Source organism: Ailuropoda melanoleuca, chromosome 16 (genome assembly GCF_002007445.2).
Source record: "Ailuropoda melanoleuca isolate Jingjing chromosome 16, ASM200744v2, whole genome shotgun sequence".
NCBI lineage: Eukaryota > Metazoa > Chordata > Mammalia > Carnivora > Ursidae > Ailuropoda > Ailuropoda melanoleuca.
This window is the reverse complement of record NC_048233.1, coordinates 44,874,419-44,888,184: the sequence shown is the minus strand read 5'-3', so window position 1 is coordinate 44,888,184 and position 13,766 is coordinate 44,874,419. Positions and strand designations below refer to the sequence as shown.

The following is a 13,766-nucleotide window of genomic DNA, read 5'->3' as shown; positions in this document are numbered from 1 at the left end:
GGCCCAGCCAGGCACCCGCTGCTCTGGGACTCTCTGTCACCGGGGTCTGCATGCTCTTGAACTGAAGTGAGCTTGCTGGCCCCTTTGCAAGCCTTGTTCCTCCGAGGAGCTCCGGAATCACCGGGGAAACGGGGCTCTGTAGAGCCTCAGCCTCGTGGTGCTAATAAGCCGAGCAGCTCCATCGCAAAGACGGCAAAGCGCGATCAAGTCCACCGGGCCAAGATCGCGTGGCCCGAGCTGGCGTTCGAATAGGCCTGTTGCTCTGAACCCAGGCTGCTTCACAGCCCAGCCCCACGCCCAGGCCCATTGGCCCTTTTTCCAACCCTCCCAGAGAGACACGCCCCAAGGTCTCTGGCAGAGGTGACTATCTCCATCTCCAGAGGCCGCGGCACCCCGGGCCGGTCCTCATCTTCGCTGTCCATCCCTGACTGGGGCAGAGAAGGGAACATACCCCTAAAACAGGCGTACTCCAGGCAAAGACACCCCCAAATCCAGCTCTTTTCTCATCTCATCTCAGTGCATGGCCTTGAACGGGCAGCCCCAAGTGATCCTACTTGAAAGGACACGGTGGGGGCACCTGGGTGGCACAGGGGTTAAGCGTCTGCCTTCGGCTCAGGGCGTGATCCCAGCATTATGGGATCGAGCCCCACATCAGGCTCTTCCACTATGAGCCTGCTTCTTCCTCTCCCACTCCCCCTGCTTGTGTTCTCTCTCTCGCTGGCTGTCTCTATCTCTGTCGAATAAATAAATCTTAAAAGGACACGGTGACCAGCAAAGCAGGCAGTGTCTGGGAGGCGGGCTGCCGGAGCCTGGGCAGTTTTCAGCCACTTACACACACCCAGTAAAACTCCCAGGGTGCCTTGGCAGTCACCTCTTTGATCCTTCTACCAAGAAGAACTGTTTGGAAATAATATGTTTAAATCCCGTATTTGCAAACCCAGAGCAGCCACTCTTGCTTGCTATTTAAAGATTCACGTATGTGAAATTTTTGTTTAATGCAAAATAATTGATATTTATCAAGCAACCTGGAATCTGCCCGCAAGCCCTCTTTGGTTAGGAACTACTGTTGACAAGGCCAGAGGAGGCTGGAAGCCTCTTACGTGATTAAATCACGTGTTTGGGCTAATTCTCTTGCAACAGGTTTTAATCTTTGCAAATTACATAGAGATCCTACCAAGCAGAATGATCTGGTGCAGAAGTTGGGCTGAAGGAGGCTTTTACTGGTGCATCTCAAATCTCTTTCCCGGTTTCACATTCTGCATTATTTACTCTCCTGAGGGCTGCATTTAAACTCCACAGACACTCAGGCTGAATTAATTTCAAAATAATCTAGTGCGATTCTCCCAGGTTCTCCCACAAAGAAGATAGGCATTTGCATATCTTAGTGTTCCATCGCATACCCTGATTTTCTGTTTAACAAATAAAATGCCTTTCTTCTATCCCCTGCAAGCTCTTCTGAATTTCCGACGCTCAGGATGAATCAGGACAGCGTTAGATCCTGACACAGAGCACCACGTTTGATGAAAACATCTCTTGGCAACACTGATGTACAGGGCTCTGATGAGCCATTTTCTGATGATGAACATTTTTCCTTCAGTCATTCATCAAACATTTACTGAGCATGGGGGTTGGGCAGGAGGGATGCAGATATGAAACAGACACGGCCTCTGCCCTGGAGGAGCTCATGAGCCTATAAACACGCTACAGAATGGATGATGGGGCCAGAAATGAGGGAGGCGTGGTGTGCCGGGACCCCAGCATGCCAGGCTCAGGGATGGCTTCACATTCAGGGCTTGTTGGATCCGGATCTTGACAGTGGTAGGACAGTTCCCAGGCGCAAGAAGGGAGAACATCCCACGCAGAGGCTTAGCCTGGGCAAAGGCAATTTAATACAGAGCATGTTTGGGGAACAGAAATCCAGTGCGGGTACGGGTGGAACTTAGAATTTCCAAAGGAGCATGAGAGAGATCAGGCATAAGAGTCAGCTTGCGTGCAGATAATGGTGATCGTTGAAACCCATGCCAACAGATCGGACTTCACCTTAGAAGCAAAGGGAGGAAGCAGGGGAGTTTTAAGCAGTGAATGGTCATGATAGGGTCTGACTCCCTCTGGTCGCAGAGTGTAGGGGGACTGGGACAAAAGAGACAGGGAAGCAAGTTAGGGGGCTGTCCCATTGTTCCCATGAGAGATAGCGCAGACTTGGTCGCCATGGGGGCATGGAGCCAGACAGCTGTTGGGGGGCACTTTGAGAGACATTGCTGCAGTCTGTTGGAGGTGGTGATGGGTGAAATGCAGGGAGTTGTGGGGCGGATATTAATCCAGGACCACCCTGGGCTCTGGGTTTGAAGAACAGTCAGTGGGCAGCCAGCGTTGTCCCTCTCAAGCCACACACCTGTGTCTAGACAGCCAACATTTCCCATCAGCACATGAAATTTCATGAACACCAGAAGTCGTCGTTATTGCCTTCTGCGATTTCTCTAGCTTGTGATTCCTCCTGGTATAAAGAATGTCCTAAACTGACACCTATAAATTACAGGGCTTTCAGTCTTCTGAAAGTACCCTGCATACTGATATTTGGGGGATTCTGGGATTTGGTGATGAAGTATTAGTGAAAGAGGCCTTTAGTCAATGAGCCAGGCACCAATGGAAGGAGAGGGAGTAAGCAGAGGACTTTGTGGCAGGACACCTGCCAAGCAACACAATGGACTGCATCTCCCTGGTAATGAGATGCTGCCCTTCTCCCACTATGGGTCCTTTGAATGGTGAAGCGAATGCTGGAGCCCTCTCTTCAAGACATTCTTTTTTTTTTAATATTTTATTTATTTATTTATTTAACAGAGATAGAGACAGCCAGCGAGAGAGGGAACACAAGCAGGGGGAGTGGGAGAGGAAGAAGCAGGCTCATAGCAGAGGAGCCTGATGTGGGGCTCGATTCCATAATGCCGGGATCACGCCCTGAGCCGAAGGCAGACACTTAACGACTGCGCCACCCAGGTGCCCCTCTTCAAGACATTCTTAACGGGATTCTTGCCACATCTTGTTATGATGTGTGTCTTCTAAGGTCCAACCTCCTTAAATTCTACCTATTTGAAAGCATGGTTGAAGAAACTCAGACTGTTGGACCAGGAAGACCAGGGGCACCTTAGCTCCAGCTTCTCACAGCTGAAGGGCTGCCCTACGCACAGGGAGGCAGGCTTGTCCTGTTGGCTCTGAGGGAGGACTAGCAAATCCAGGACAGGTGATAGAGCAGCCTTCGTGTCGCCAGACTTGTCCGGATACGAGGTTGGCAGTTCGGGGGAGAGGTGGGCTCCGGGGATCACGCAGCGGGCCATGTAAGGCTCCGCAGCTCTAACCGGATCTAGGCTGGGTGGCTTTAAGGGCTTGGCATCCCCGAAATTCTGTAATGCTCGGCTGAAGCTAGACAGGAAGCCCTGAGGAGCGCTTTCCCACCTAGAAGCTGTTCTGGGCCTGCTTCAGGAAAAGGCCCTGAAAGTTCGAAAATGAGCCGAGCTCCTTGTATGAGGACCATCTTTATCCTACTCTCTGCAATTGGTTTTCCATTATTTCCATGTCCCCCTCTTTCATCAACCACGACACCGAGGGCAGGGCGGTCTGACACGTCTAGTGTCTCCTGCACCTAACGGAGAGCTGAGACAGAGGAGCCCCCGACGTGCTGTTTTTAATCGAATGACGGATTTCTTTTTTAAAAAAATTCACAAATACTAACCAAAGGCCTCCTGCATACCAGGTCTTGAGGCAGGTCTGTGGGAAACCCCAAGATGGACAAAATTTTACCAGTGATGACTCTCCTTGCACACGTGTGGACACTGAGAAAGGACATTTCAACATAATAGTCAAAGGACCCTGCTGAGTTGGAGAAATCCCTGGTTCCTACAAAGAACAATTTTAGGTGGTGGTACATCCCAACCGCTCTCAAAACTGTAGGGTAAACACGTACTCCTTCCTGTGACTTCAGATTTGAAGGAGGGAGGTAGAAACGTACCCATACTGTTGGAGCGGAGTACAAATTGGTGTGAATATTTTTCAAAACAGGAGGTTTTGGTGAAACGTCAGGATATTCAGACTGTATTGCATGCTGCTCCCAGGCTGGGGGGTGCGCCATCACACCCCCCGGCTGTTGGGTTCTCTGGCGGAAATGCCAGCGAGGCCCCTCTGGGAGTCCGAGTGCGCACAGATCCGCGTTCCCATGGTGGGCTGTCCCCACACCTGAGCCCCTGTGCGTGCCTCATTCTCTGCAAAGCATTTATGCATTTTCCAAATGAGGAACATCAAGGATAAGAACAGAGATGTCCATTAATGCCAGGAGAGAAGAAATTTTCAAGAGTATGAGGAGACTGCCCGGAAGAAGCTGAGTGCAGAGCCAGCCCTGCCCGTCCAGGATAATTGGCTCTGATTTGTGGGGTCTAATTTGATAATTTGATGCAAGATGAGTAACCCACTCAAAAAAGAACCTATTTGCAGAGCACATTTCCCAGGGAGCACGGCTAATTCAGCCAAAGAATTTCCCCACACGCAAAGAGGAGGAGTCCTTGACTTTCTCCCACTCCGATCCCCAGTCGCTGTCAAGAAGTCCGACTTCAAGAACCTTTTGTATTGAAAAGAAAAGACTATAATCGGGTATCTCATTATGGCTCTGGAATAAAGCACCTTTTCATTTCCATGTCATACGAAGGGGCAAATGTGGAATTGTCCAGTTTTGATGGGCCAAAGCCTTGCGTGGGCTCTGGAAGTTTGTGACTTTCAGTTTATGGCAGTCAGCACACCCCCTCCTGCTGCTCGTCCCACAGAGATCAGGAGCCAGGAGCAGGTGTGATGGCTCAGGTCCCCACCATTCAGACCTGAGTGACATTTTCAAATTTGTTATTGCACATTTATGTGGTGCTTACTAGGTGCCAGATAGTGTTGTAACTGCTTTATAAATATTACGTAACCCCCCACGACAATGCTGGTGGGGGCTTGAATTACCCTCATTTTATAGATGAGGAAACTGTGGCACAGAGAGATTAATTCGTTTGTCCAAGGCCAAATCTAGGAATGCTGCCTCTGGGATCCATGCTTTAAACCACCATCCCATGATGCCCTTGTCTTGCCTCTAGAAAACCAATGGATGGCTGCAGTGCGTGCTTGGGCTGGAGTCCCCCTGCCAAGCCCGTCACTGGTGTGTGTGAACTGGCTGGATTCCTGCCTCCTCAGCGAGCTCCCTGCAGCCACCCCACTGTCTCCATAACCCCACTTCACCATTTTTTGTTTGTTTGTTTGTTGGCACTTGACATTGCCATTACCCCATCTTCGGTGCAATGGACCTTCACAGCAAATCCCAGGCAGACTCTCTTTCGGGTGCTGGTAAGTCTCCTTTAAGGAAAATAAATGCCAAAGCACTTATTGAATAAATCTGGTGTTGAATATTCATAATACAGAAAGACCACTTTCCTTTACAGAAACACTTATCTCAGAGTTTCTTGAACTAGTGCAAACATCCCACCCATGCCTTGAAGTCTTTGATGACTAATCATTAACTCCGTAACCTGGAAACTCCCAAGCCCACTGTGCTTAAAGCCAAAGACCCACCAGGCCACTTGCCTATGGAAATTTTATCAGAAAGGATAGTGGAACGAGAGCTCGGAAATAAGCAGGGAAGACTTCGGAACACAGGAGTCCGTCCACACGAGCTCCTCTAAACACCTTGCTGCTAAACAGGAGAGCAGCCCGAGCTCAGCCCAGAAACTCCGGATGCTTCTCCTCAGGTCAGGAGTGCAAGCGATGAGCCAGGCCCAATCCTTTCCTGAGAGAGGGTGACAGCTGGTTTGGGGTCCCCAAACCGGCATCACCAACAGCAGCACCCCCATGTCTGGGCCCCACGGCAGACCCAGAAGTGATCTGTGGTAAAGAAGCCCTCCAGGGACTCTGTCTAATTTGTTTACCGCAACGACACCCAGGACAGACGGGGCTAGTTAGGAAACCTCTAGCTGCCACAGGCACATAGTTGGGGAAACTGAGGCAGAGAGGAGGTGCGTGTCTGCAGGATCTGGGGCCAACTCCCCGGTGCCTCAGCCTAAGGCGCTCGTGGACCACGGCTCCCCGGGCCCCGCTGTACACATGGCAAGACCCAAATTCAGAGCAAGGCCAGGAGCAGAGCCCGGCGCTCTTCGCTTCCGCCCACACATCTCCCGTGCCCTTCCTAGTGCCTACTCCAGAGAAGCCCAGAAGGAGGAGAACTAGGCTGGGGGCTGGGAACCCACCTCTAGGAATTATTATTAGCCTCCTTAATTCTATACATTCGGCTTGATTTTTTTAATGCTGTTTCCATATTTAATTCGGTTTCCATTCCAATTAAGCTCTCTGTGTGCTGGAACATCTCTCCTGCCAGGTTTAATTGCCCTTATTTAAATTCTTTAATTAAAAGTATTGTGTGTTTCCAGATCCTGTAGTTGTATGTATTACACAAATAATTTAGATGACTGGACTGGTAAACCGAGGGACTGTGCCCTCCACGGAGGGCAGGGCCGGCCCCTCAGCGGCTGCTGGCGGGGCCCCAGGGGCTGTGAGGGACCTGCACACAGCCTCCCCACTTCCTTCCTCCCTGCACCGCTCCCGGCTCCACATGGCGGCCGGCGTGGCCCGCTTCACATGTCAGTCCGGCCCTGCAGTGGCTGGCCCTGTCACCAAATTAAAAGCCAAAGGCCCTTCCGTGGCTGTGAGTCCTCACACAGCCTGCCCCTCCCTCGAGGACCCCTTGGGCCTCATCCTCTCCTCCCACCCCACGCCCCAGCTAGCTACACCACGGCCTCTGTGCTGTTTGCTGAACTTACCAGGCCTCTGCAGCTGCAGGAGCCTTGCTCTGGGGCACAGGAACTGTCCTCTCCTCCGTCGTTCCTTCACTGGGCTCTCCCCTTCCCGGCGAGGCTCTCTGACCGCCGTCAGGGCTGGGGCCTGCTCACCCCCCACTCCCCACTCCCTTTCCTGGTTGTCTGAGGTCATCCAGGCTGCTAGAACACAAAGACCATAGACCAAGAGGCTTCAACGACAAACATTTATTCCTCACGGTTCTGAAGCCTGGGGGGTCCAAGATCAAGGTGGCAGGGGCAGTGTCTGCTGAGACCCCTCTTCCTGGTCTGCACGTGTGCGCCTTTTTACCCCATCCTCACGCGGCATAGGGAGACGTCCTCTCTCATGTCTCTTCTTATAAGGGCACTAATCTAATTCACGAGGGCTCCACCTCATGACTGAATGACCTCCCAAAGGTCACACTGGGGATTAGGGCTTCAACATAGAAATTTTAAGAACTCACATTCAGCCCATAGCTCTGCCCTACATTTTTGTGCACGGCTTTATTGCTTTCTAACACGCCAGAGAATTGACTCTTTGCTCCCCTTCCTGGAATACCGTCTCCTTAAAGACTAAGATCTTTTCCTGCTTAGTCACTCATGTATCTCCATGACTAGAACTGTTCCTGGCACACAGTAGGCTCTCATTAAATATCTGATGGATGGATGAATAGATGGCCGAATCACGTGTCTGCAGAGGGCCCTCAAAGGAACTAGCCCAAACGGGCTCCCCAGAGCCCCTGAAGCCCATCAAGGTGACCTTCCTCCACCCCAGGTCCTGAGGTACCCACAGGCCTCAGTCTAGACCGGGAGAAATGGTGTGGGGGGCCTAGCCACGCGTCCTAGTGAGGAGCAGTGAATGGGGCTCCCTGCCCGGCTCTACCACTTACTGACCATGTGACCCTGGGTCTGTGTCCCAACCTTTCTGAGCTCCCGTCTCCAATTCTGTGAAGTGGGGATAATTGCCATCTGCACCCGTGGCACTCTCGTGAGGAATACGTGAGACTGGGCCTGTAGGGCATCTGACCCAGCGTGAGGTACCTGGGAAATAAGAGAGAGGGGGTGAAATCCCGGAGTTTATGGAATGAGACAGACTGAGGTCCAAGAAGGAAGACGGGAGGGAGGCAGCACCAGTGGCCAGGCTCGCTCCAGCACCCAAGTGGCCTGCCTCCTCTTCCCATAGCCCAGGCTTGTTCCCAAGACTCATTCAAGGGCTGCTCGGTGAGGCCTCCAAGTAGGCCTTACTCTGCTGCTCTAGAAGTTTCTCTTCCTGGAGCCTCTGGAGAGGGAGCTCGCCTTGACCGCATACTTCACCCTCCCTGACAGGCCCAGACACTCTCACTGAGGCCGCGTCTCCTTCACAGCTCTTGGCCTCGTTCTATTTCTTCCACATCCTGCCCAGAGGCCACACGGGCTGTTTCCGCCCCAGGGTCACCACGCTTCCTGTCTCCAGGCTCCTGAGTGGGAAGTGTCATAGTTGAGTCTCTGAAGAAACACTTTACTTCTCAGAGACCTCCCTCTCTCTCGGGCCCGGCAAGGTGCCCCGCGGAAGGCGTAGAATGTGCCTGAGTGGTGGCAGGAAATGAGCGGCCGCGGCCGTCTGGGTTTTGGACAGACTTCTGCAAGTTCGGTGATGCGGGGGTGGCCGAAGCAGCCCGGCTGCTGGCAAGCAAGGCCCAGCCGGCCCCTGAGGAAACGCTGAGAAGCCGGTCGTCAGCAGAGGGAGTGGGCACTCGGTCTGGCCCCCTCCTGCCCGCCGGTCGCTTTTTCCCCAAGCCCCCATCTGATTCTTTGAGCAGCCTCACGGCCGACGGTTGTTTTAGAGCTGACGAGAGGGTTTCCCATGGCTCCTTCTGCTCGTCCCGTGGTAGTCAGGACAGAAATGATCATCTGGGCCGAGACCCCATGGAACCAGGGGACCGAGCGACTCGCCCACATCCACCGGTTGACAAGCAGGAAAGAAACGTCGCTGGTGAGCCCCCCTTCCCATCTGCCCGCTGGGAGGGCCGGCGGACCCTGCGAATTAGCCAGCCGCCGGTCTCACCCGCGCCCGCCTCTGCTCCCCCTCCTAGCGACGCGGGCGAGCGCACCGCCGGCTGCCAGGGATGTCGGCGGGCCGGGGGGCCAGCCACCCGTGTGCCAAGGACGCAGCAGTGACGCCGCCCAACCCGGGTGTGGGCGGCAGACGGGCTCAGGCCATGGAAACGGAAACCACAGAAACCTGGGCTGGACAGAGCGACAGGCTGGCCTTGCTTGGAGCCATGGCACAGGGATGTCTCCGGGTCCAGAGGTCCAGCTTTTGATGGACAGGATGGGGACCCACAGCTTCCAAGGGACAACCTGGGGCTGTCATCCCATCATCATCCCAGGAGTCCGATTTGTTGGCTCTGTTGAAGGAGCCTGTTGTCCAGTGGAAATGAGGTGGTGGCCCTCTGCTTTGTAGCCTGTTCTGAGTGACACAGAACATCTGGAGTTGGTCCAAAGGAGGGCAGCCGGGATGGAACATTGTACAGAACTGTTCCACACGGAACTGTGTCAGTTTAACCTAGAAAAGCGTAGAACTCAAGGGACGTGGTCCTCACCTTACCCTATTGGGAGGGGAAAGGGGGAGAAGCAGGAGCAGATCCAAGTGTGGGAACCCCAGGGGACAGTCTGGGCGCCTTGCTGGATGCCCCCAGACAAGGATTTTAGCTCAGTGGGAGGAGAAGGCTCCTGGGGAGAGTAGCTTGGCTCAGGAGGAGAGTGAGTCATGCTGTCATTCCGGGGAGGGGGGGAGGGGAGCCAGGCAGAGCCGGAGGCCCCGGGCTGAAGCAGAGGTCATCTGGTTGCCAGTGAGAGCTGGGGGGTCAGCCTTCGGAGTCTCTTCCACTTGGGGACTGCAGGGTCCTTTCCGAACCCTTGCTGGATGGCCACTCTTTCCTCTGCCTGCAGGTGTCCCTCTCACTGAGCCCGTGGTCCCCAGATGAGCTCGCTGTTTGGGTGTCCCCTTTGTTCTCTTGTCGGTCTGCTCTTGGGTGCAGTGAGTCCCTGCTGGCCTCGGGGCACAGCAGGAGAGACCTGCTTTCTTCCCTTGAATACTCCGAAAGAAATTTGCAGGGCCATCTCCCACACGCTGAAAAGGAGGAATTCCCTTCCTCCTCCCAGACATACATACAGACACACTCCTGCTTCCCTTTGCCATCCAGCTTCTCACTGCCTGCCTCACCCACTGTTCAAAGTCCCTTCTGAGGGAGCTACATCTTTAAAAAATTTTAATTAAATGATAACACACATACATACATACAGAAACGGGCACAAAGATAAATGATTTCAAACAGTGATTTAAAACAAAGCAAACATCTATGTTACCACCAGCCAGGTCATGAAGGAGCACGCCACCAGCACCCCAAAACCCCCTTTCTGGCCTCCTGTCAATCATTTTGCCACTCCCTCCTCCCCAGAGATCACCCCCATCCTGGCTTTAACACTGGTCCTACGTTGCCTGTTTGGCAGGTGTATACGAGTGGAATTCGGTGTGTATTCCCTGCCTCACCTCTGGCTAACGTGGTAGCTGTTAAGTTTATTCATACTGAGAGGAGCTCTAGTCTGCATATTTCTGAGGCTGTACGGTATTCCAGCATGTGAACGACAAAGGTTATTGATCCATTCTGCTATTGAGGGGCGTCTGGGTTTGCTTCCAGGCTGGGATTTTTTTCAAATCATGTTTCGGAAGCATTCAGGTGCTTGTCTTTGGTGCACGCATTTCTGTTAGATGCACACCTGGCCGTGGCAGCCCTGGTCTCGGAGATGTGTGTGTCCGGCCGCAGCGAATACTGCCAGGTTCTTAGGTCACTGTGGGAACTGAGCCTTACTGTTCTCTTGGCATGTCATCTGTCACCACGGGGACAGTGGTAGCAGATGGGGGATGACCCCTTACAGGAGAAGTTTGCTGACTCCCTCTCTCCCAGCGTGCCGTTCACCGGGGTAAGCGTGGGATGTCGCTGGGGGTGGGCTGTGGTCATGAGAGGCGGGGGCCTCCCTCTCCCTGCTGCCTGGTCTGCTCAGGGCCACTCAAGAGTGAAACACCTGGCACCGCACCCCTGTCCTGTGACCCATCCCCTCACCTCTGCGGCTCGCGATACCCAGCATTTACCGATCGGTTATGAACCGGGCTTTTTGCTGGATGTGGAGGGCACAGAAATTGATAAGACCTAAGACTCTTAGTGTAGAGGGGGGATAGACAAGGAAACAAGTAATTCCACCACCAGGCAATAGTGCCGAGCTGGAGAAATCACGAGGTGAGGAGCACCTAGCCGGCTGGGTGGACTGGAAGAGAGGAGATGGAGGTGGGGGTGCGGCGGGAGGGGGTAAGGCTTCTGGAGGACATGGAGCAGGTGCTGAGCCTTGAAACAGGCCTGGCTCGGCCTGCCGTGGAAGCGTGCAGAAGGACCCCAACACAGGACACAGCTTGCTCAATCTCAGGAACCCCGATGTAATGCACGTAGGTTTAGACAACCACAAGGCTACGTGAAAGTTGTGGGAGTTGAGGGAGGAGACCGACCCATCAGAGGAGGGGAGCCTGGGCCTGCATGGGAACACTGCCCCCCACACCTCCTGGAGCCTCTCTGGTTCCCGGGCATCGGACCACACTGATCATTCTAGCCCCCAGCTGCCTCTGGAGCTGAGGTCCCCCAGATCTCCCCACGTTGCCTGTCTGGGCTCTGACGGCACTCTCCACCCCGGCTCCTAGGGAGGCCCCATCCAGAACCGCAAGTCCAAGCGCTGCCTGGAGCTGCAGGAGAACAGCGACTCGGAGTTCGGCTTCCAGCTGGTGCTGCAGCGGTGCTCGGGCCAGCACTGGAGTATCACCAACGTCCTGAGAAGCCTGGCGTCCTGACCCCACCGGGAGCCGCCCCCGCCCGTCCCTTTGCTACTGTGTAGCACTGCTGCCTGCTGTCCGTGAGGGGTGGTTTGGAGTCTAGGGGAACCAGGTTAGTGGGACCCCCCCCAAAAGAGCTTTTTATTTCCTCTGCGATTTTCATGGAGTTTATAGAAAGGTGCCGAGTGGTGGGTGATGGTATAATATCATAGACTATTTTGCAACTGTAAATAGGGGACAAATGGAAAATATTTATAACCGACAATAAAACACTATTGATTAAGAAAAGGGTTTTTGCGGTCACTTGGGGCTCAGGGCAGGCGCCCACCTGGTTCTTCCAAACTTGCAGTTCATGTCCCTATTTGCTCTTCCTGTTCCTGGTCCTCGAGAAAGGAGGCTCAAAGGCCCCACCAACAGTGGGAGCTGGTGCACACCGCCAGCCTTCTCCATTCGGCCCAGGGTGGCAAGAAGGGCACCACGACCTTCCAGGTTCCGTCAGCCTCTACCACAGCGCATGCGTCCTCTGGAGACAGCAGCATTGCTCGCTGGCCACTGGACCATCAGCTGCGGGGCTGCAGGCTGCGCTGGCCTCTGCTGAGGTCACCTCCCTCACCTCCCAAAGCGGCTCTCTGCTCAGGCCCCCAGCAATGACCCTGGCCTACAGACGCCCCCAGCCAGTGGCTCCTTCCATGAATCACGGTGTACTTGTTTCCTGGGGCTGTCACGGCAAAAGGCCGCAGACTGGGTGACTTCGACAACAGAAATTCATCGTGTCCTGGTTCTGGAGGCTGGGAGTCCCACGGCAAGGCGTGGGCGGAGCTGGGTCCTTCGAGCGCCGTGAGAGAGCATCTGGGTGAGGTCGCGCTCCTAGCTTCTGGGAGCCTCATACGCTCCCAGGCCACAGGTGACCGTGTGCCTCCTGTGTCTTCGTGTCTTCTTCCCTCCGTGTGTCTGCCTCACGGTCCACATGTCCTGTTCTTATAAGGACACCAGTTACACTGGATTAGGGCTCACCGTTGTGACCTCATGTTAACTGGATTCCCTCTGGAAAGACTGTGTTTCCAAATCAGGTCACATTCTGAGGCACTGAGTGGTGAGGACTTCTGATCTTTTGGGGGGACACAATTGAACCCACAACATGTGGCCTATTCAGCTATGGCTGCAAGTCCCCCTCTGGGCCCAGCCTCAGGAGACCAGTGACCCGCAGAGCCTCTTGCAGCCTCTTACCCCATCCTCTGTGCCTCCGATAGCTTCCCAGTCCCAAGAGGCCTTCCTCAGGTTGGGGGCTCCTGTGTTTAGTTTGAAGGACACCCCCAGCACCACCTCCAATCCTCTAGCTCATAGCAGAGCAGCAGTGAGTGACAGGCTGTAAGACTCAGGGGAGGAAATGCTTCCCGGACAGAGTTCAGCCCTGCTCACCCCCTCAAGCTTTCTAGGACCTCTTTCCCAGGGTCCTGTAGCCCCAACCCCTGCCTGTTTGGGGTAATAATCCATAGCTGAACACTGAGTGTACACAGAGACACCTCCTAGGCCTGTGGGACCCCCAGGGGACAGGGGCCTCCTGTCTTGGCCACCCAGCACCCCAAGAACCCCGTCTAGCACAGGCTTCACCCTGGAGGAGCCACGGGGCCTCCTCAGGCCACCACCATAGGCCACTCCCCTTCAGGCTTACATTTAACTCCCACCACAGAACTTAGGGTCCCCCCATCCCCGGGAGGTGGACACAGGAAGCAGGACTCAAGAGGGAATTGTAGGCACTGCCTTTGCCATGCTCAGGAAACAGGGGCTCCCATATCGCTTTCCCCCTGCTGACTCCTCCGCCTCATTCAAACGCCTCCCTGCACGGCAACCCACCGTGCTTCTGAAGTCACCACCTACCAGGGGTCCCCGTGTCTTGTCCCTGGCTCTCAAGCCCCACCTGCCTGACTCCTGAATCAGAAACAGTCAGGGTTTTAACAAGTGGTCTCGGTGATTCTGACTGCCTGCCGAGGCTGAGAGCCCTGCTCGGCACCAGCCTGGACCAGGTCCCATGTGCCCTCCTTCCCACACTCCCCCAGGTCTCC

At 54.4% G+C, this 13,766-nt stretch overlaps 1 protein-coding gene across 1 annotated transcript in view; it reads left to right on the top strand.

Annotated features, from left to right (window-relative positions):
* The window catches only part of GALNT18 (polypeptide N-acetylgalactosaminyltransferase 18), a 328,800-nt gene extending 316,809 nt beyond the window's left edge, over positions 1 to 11,991 (top strand). The window contains exon 11 of the mRNA XM_002928032.4: positions 11,575 to 11,991. Coding sequence (XP_002928078.2) covers positions 11,575 to 11,721 — 147 coding nt within the window. The 3' untranslated portion in view covers positions 11,722 to 11,991. The remainder of the gene's footprint in view (positions 1 to 11,574) is intronic.
* The last annotated feature ends 1,775 nt before the right edge of the window (positions 11,992 to 13,766 follow it).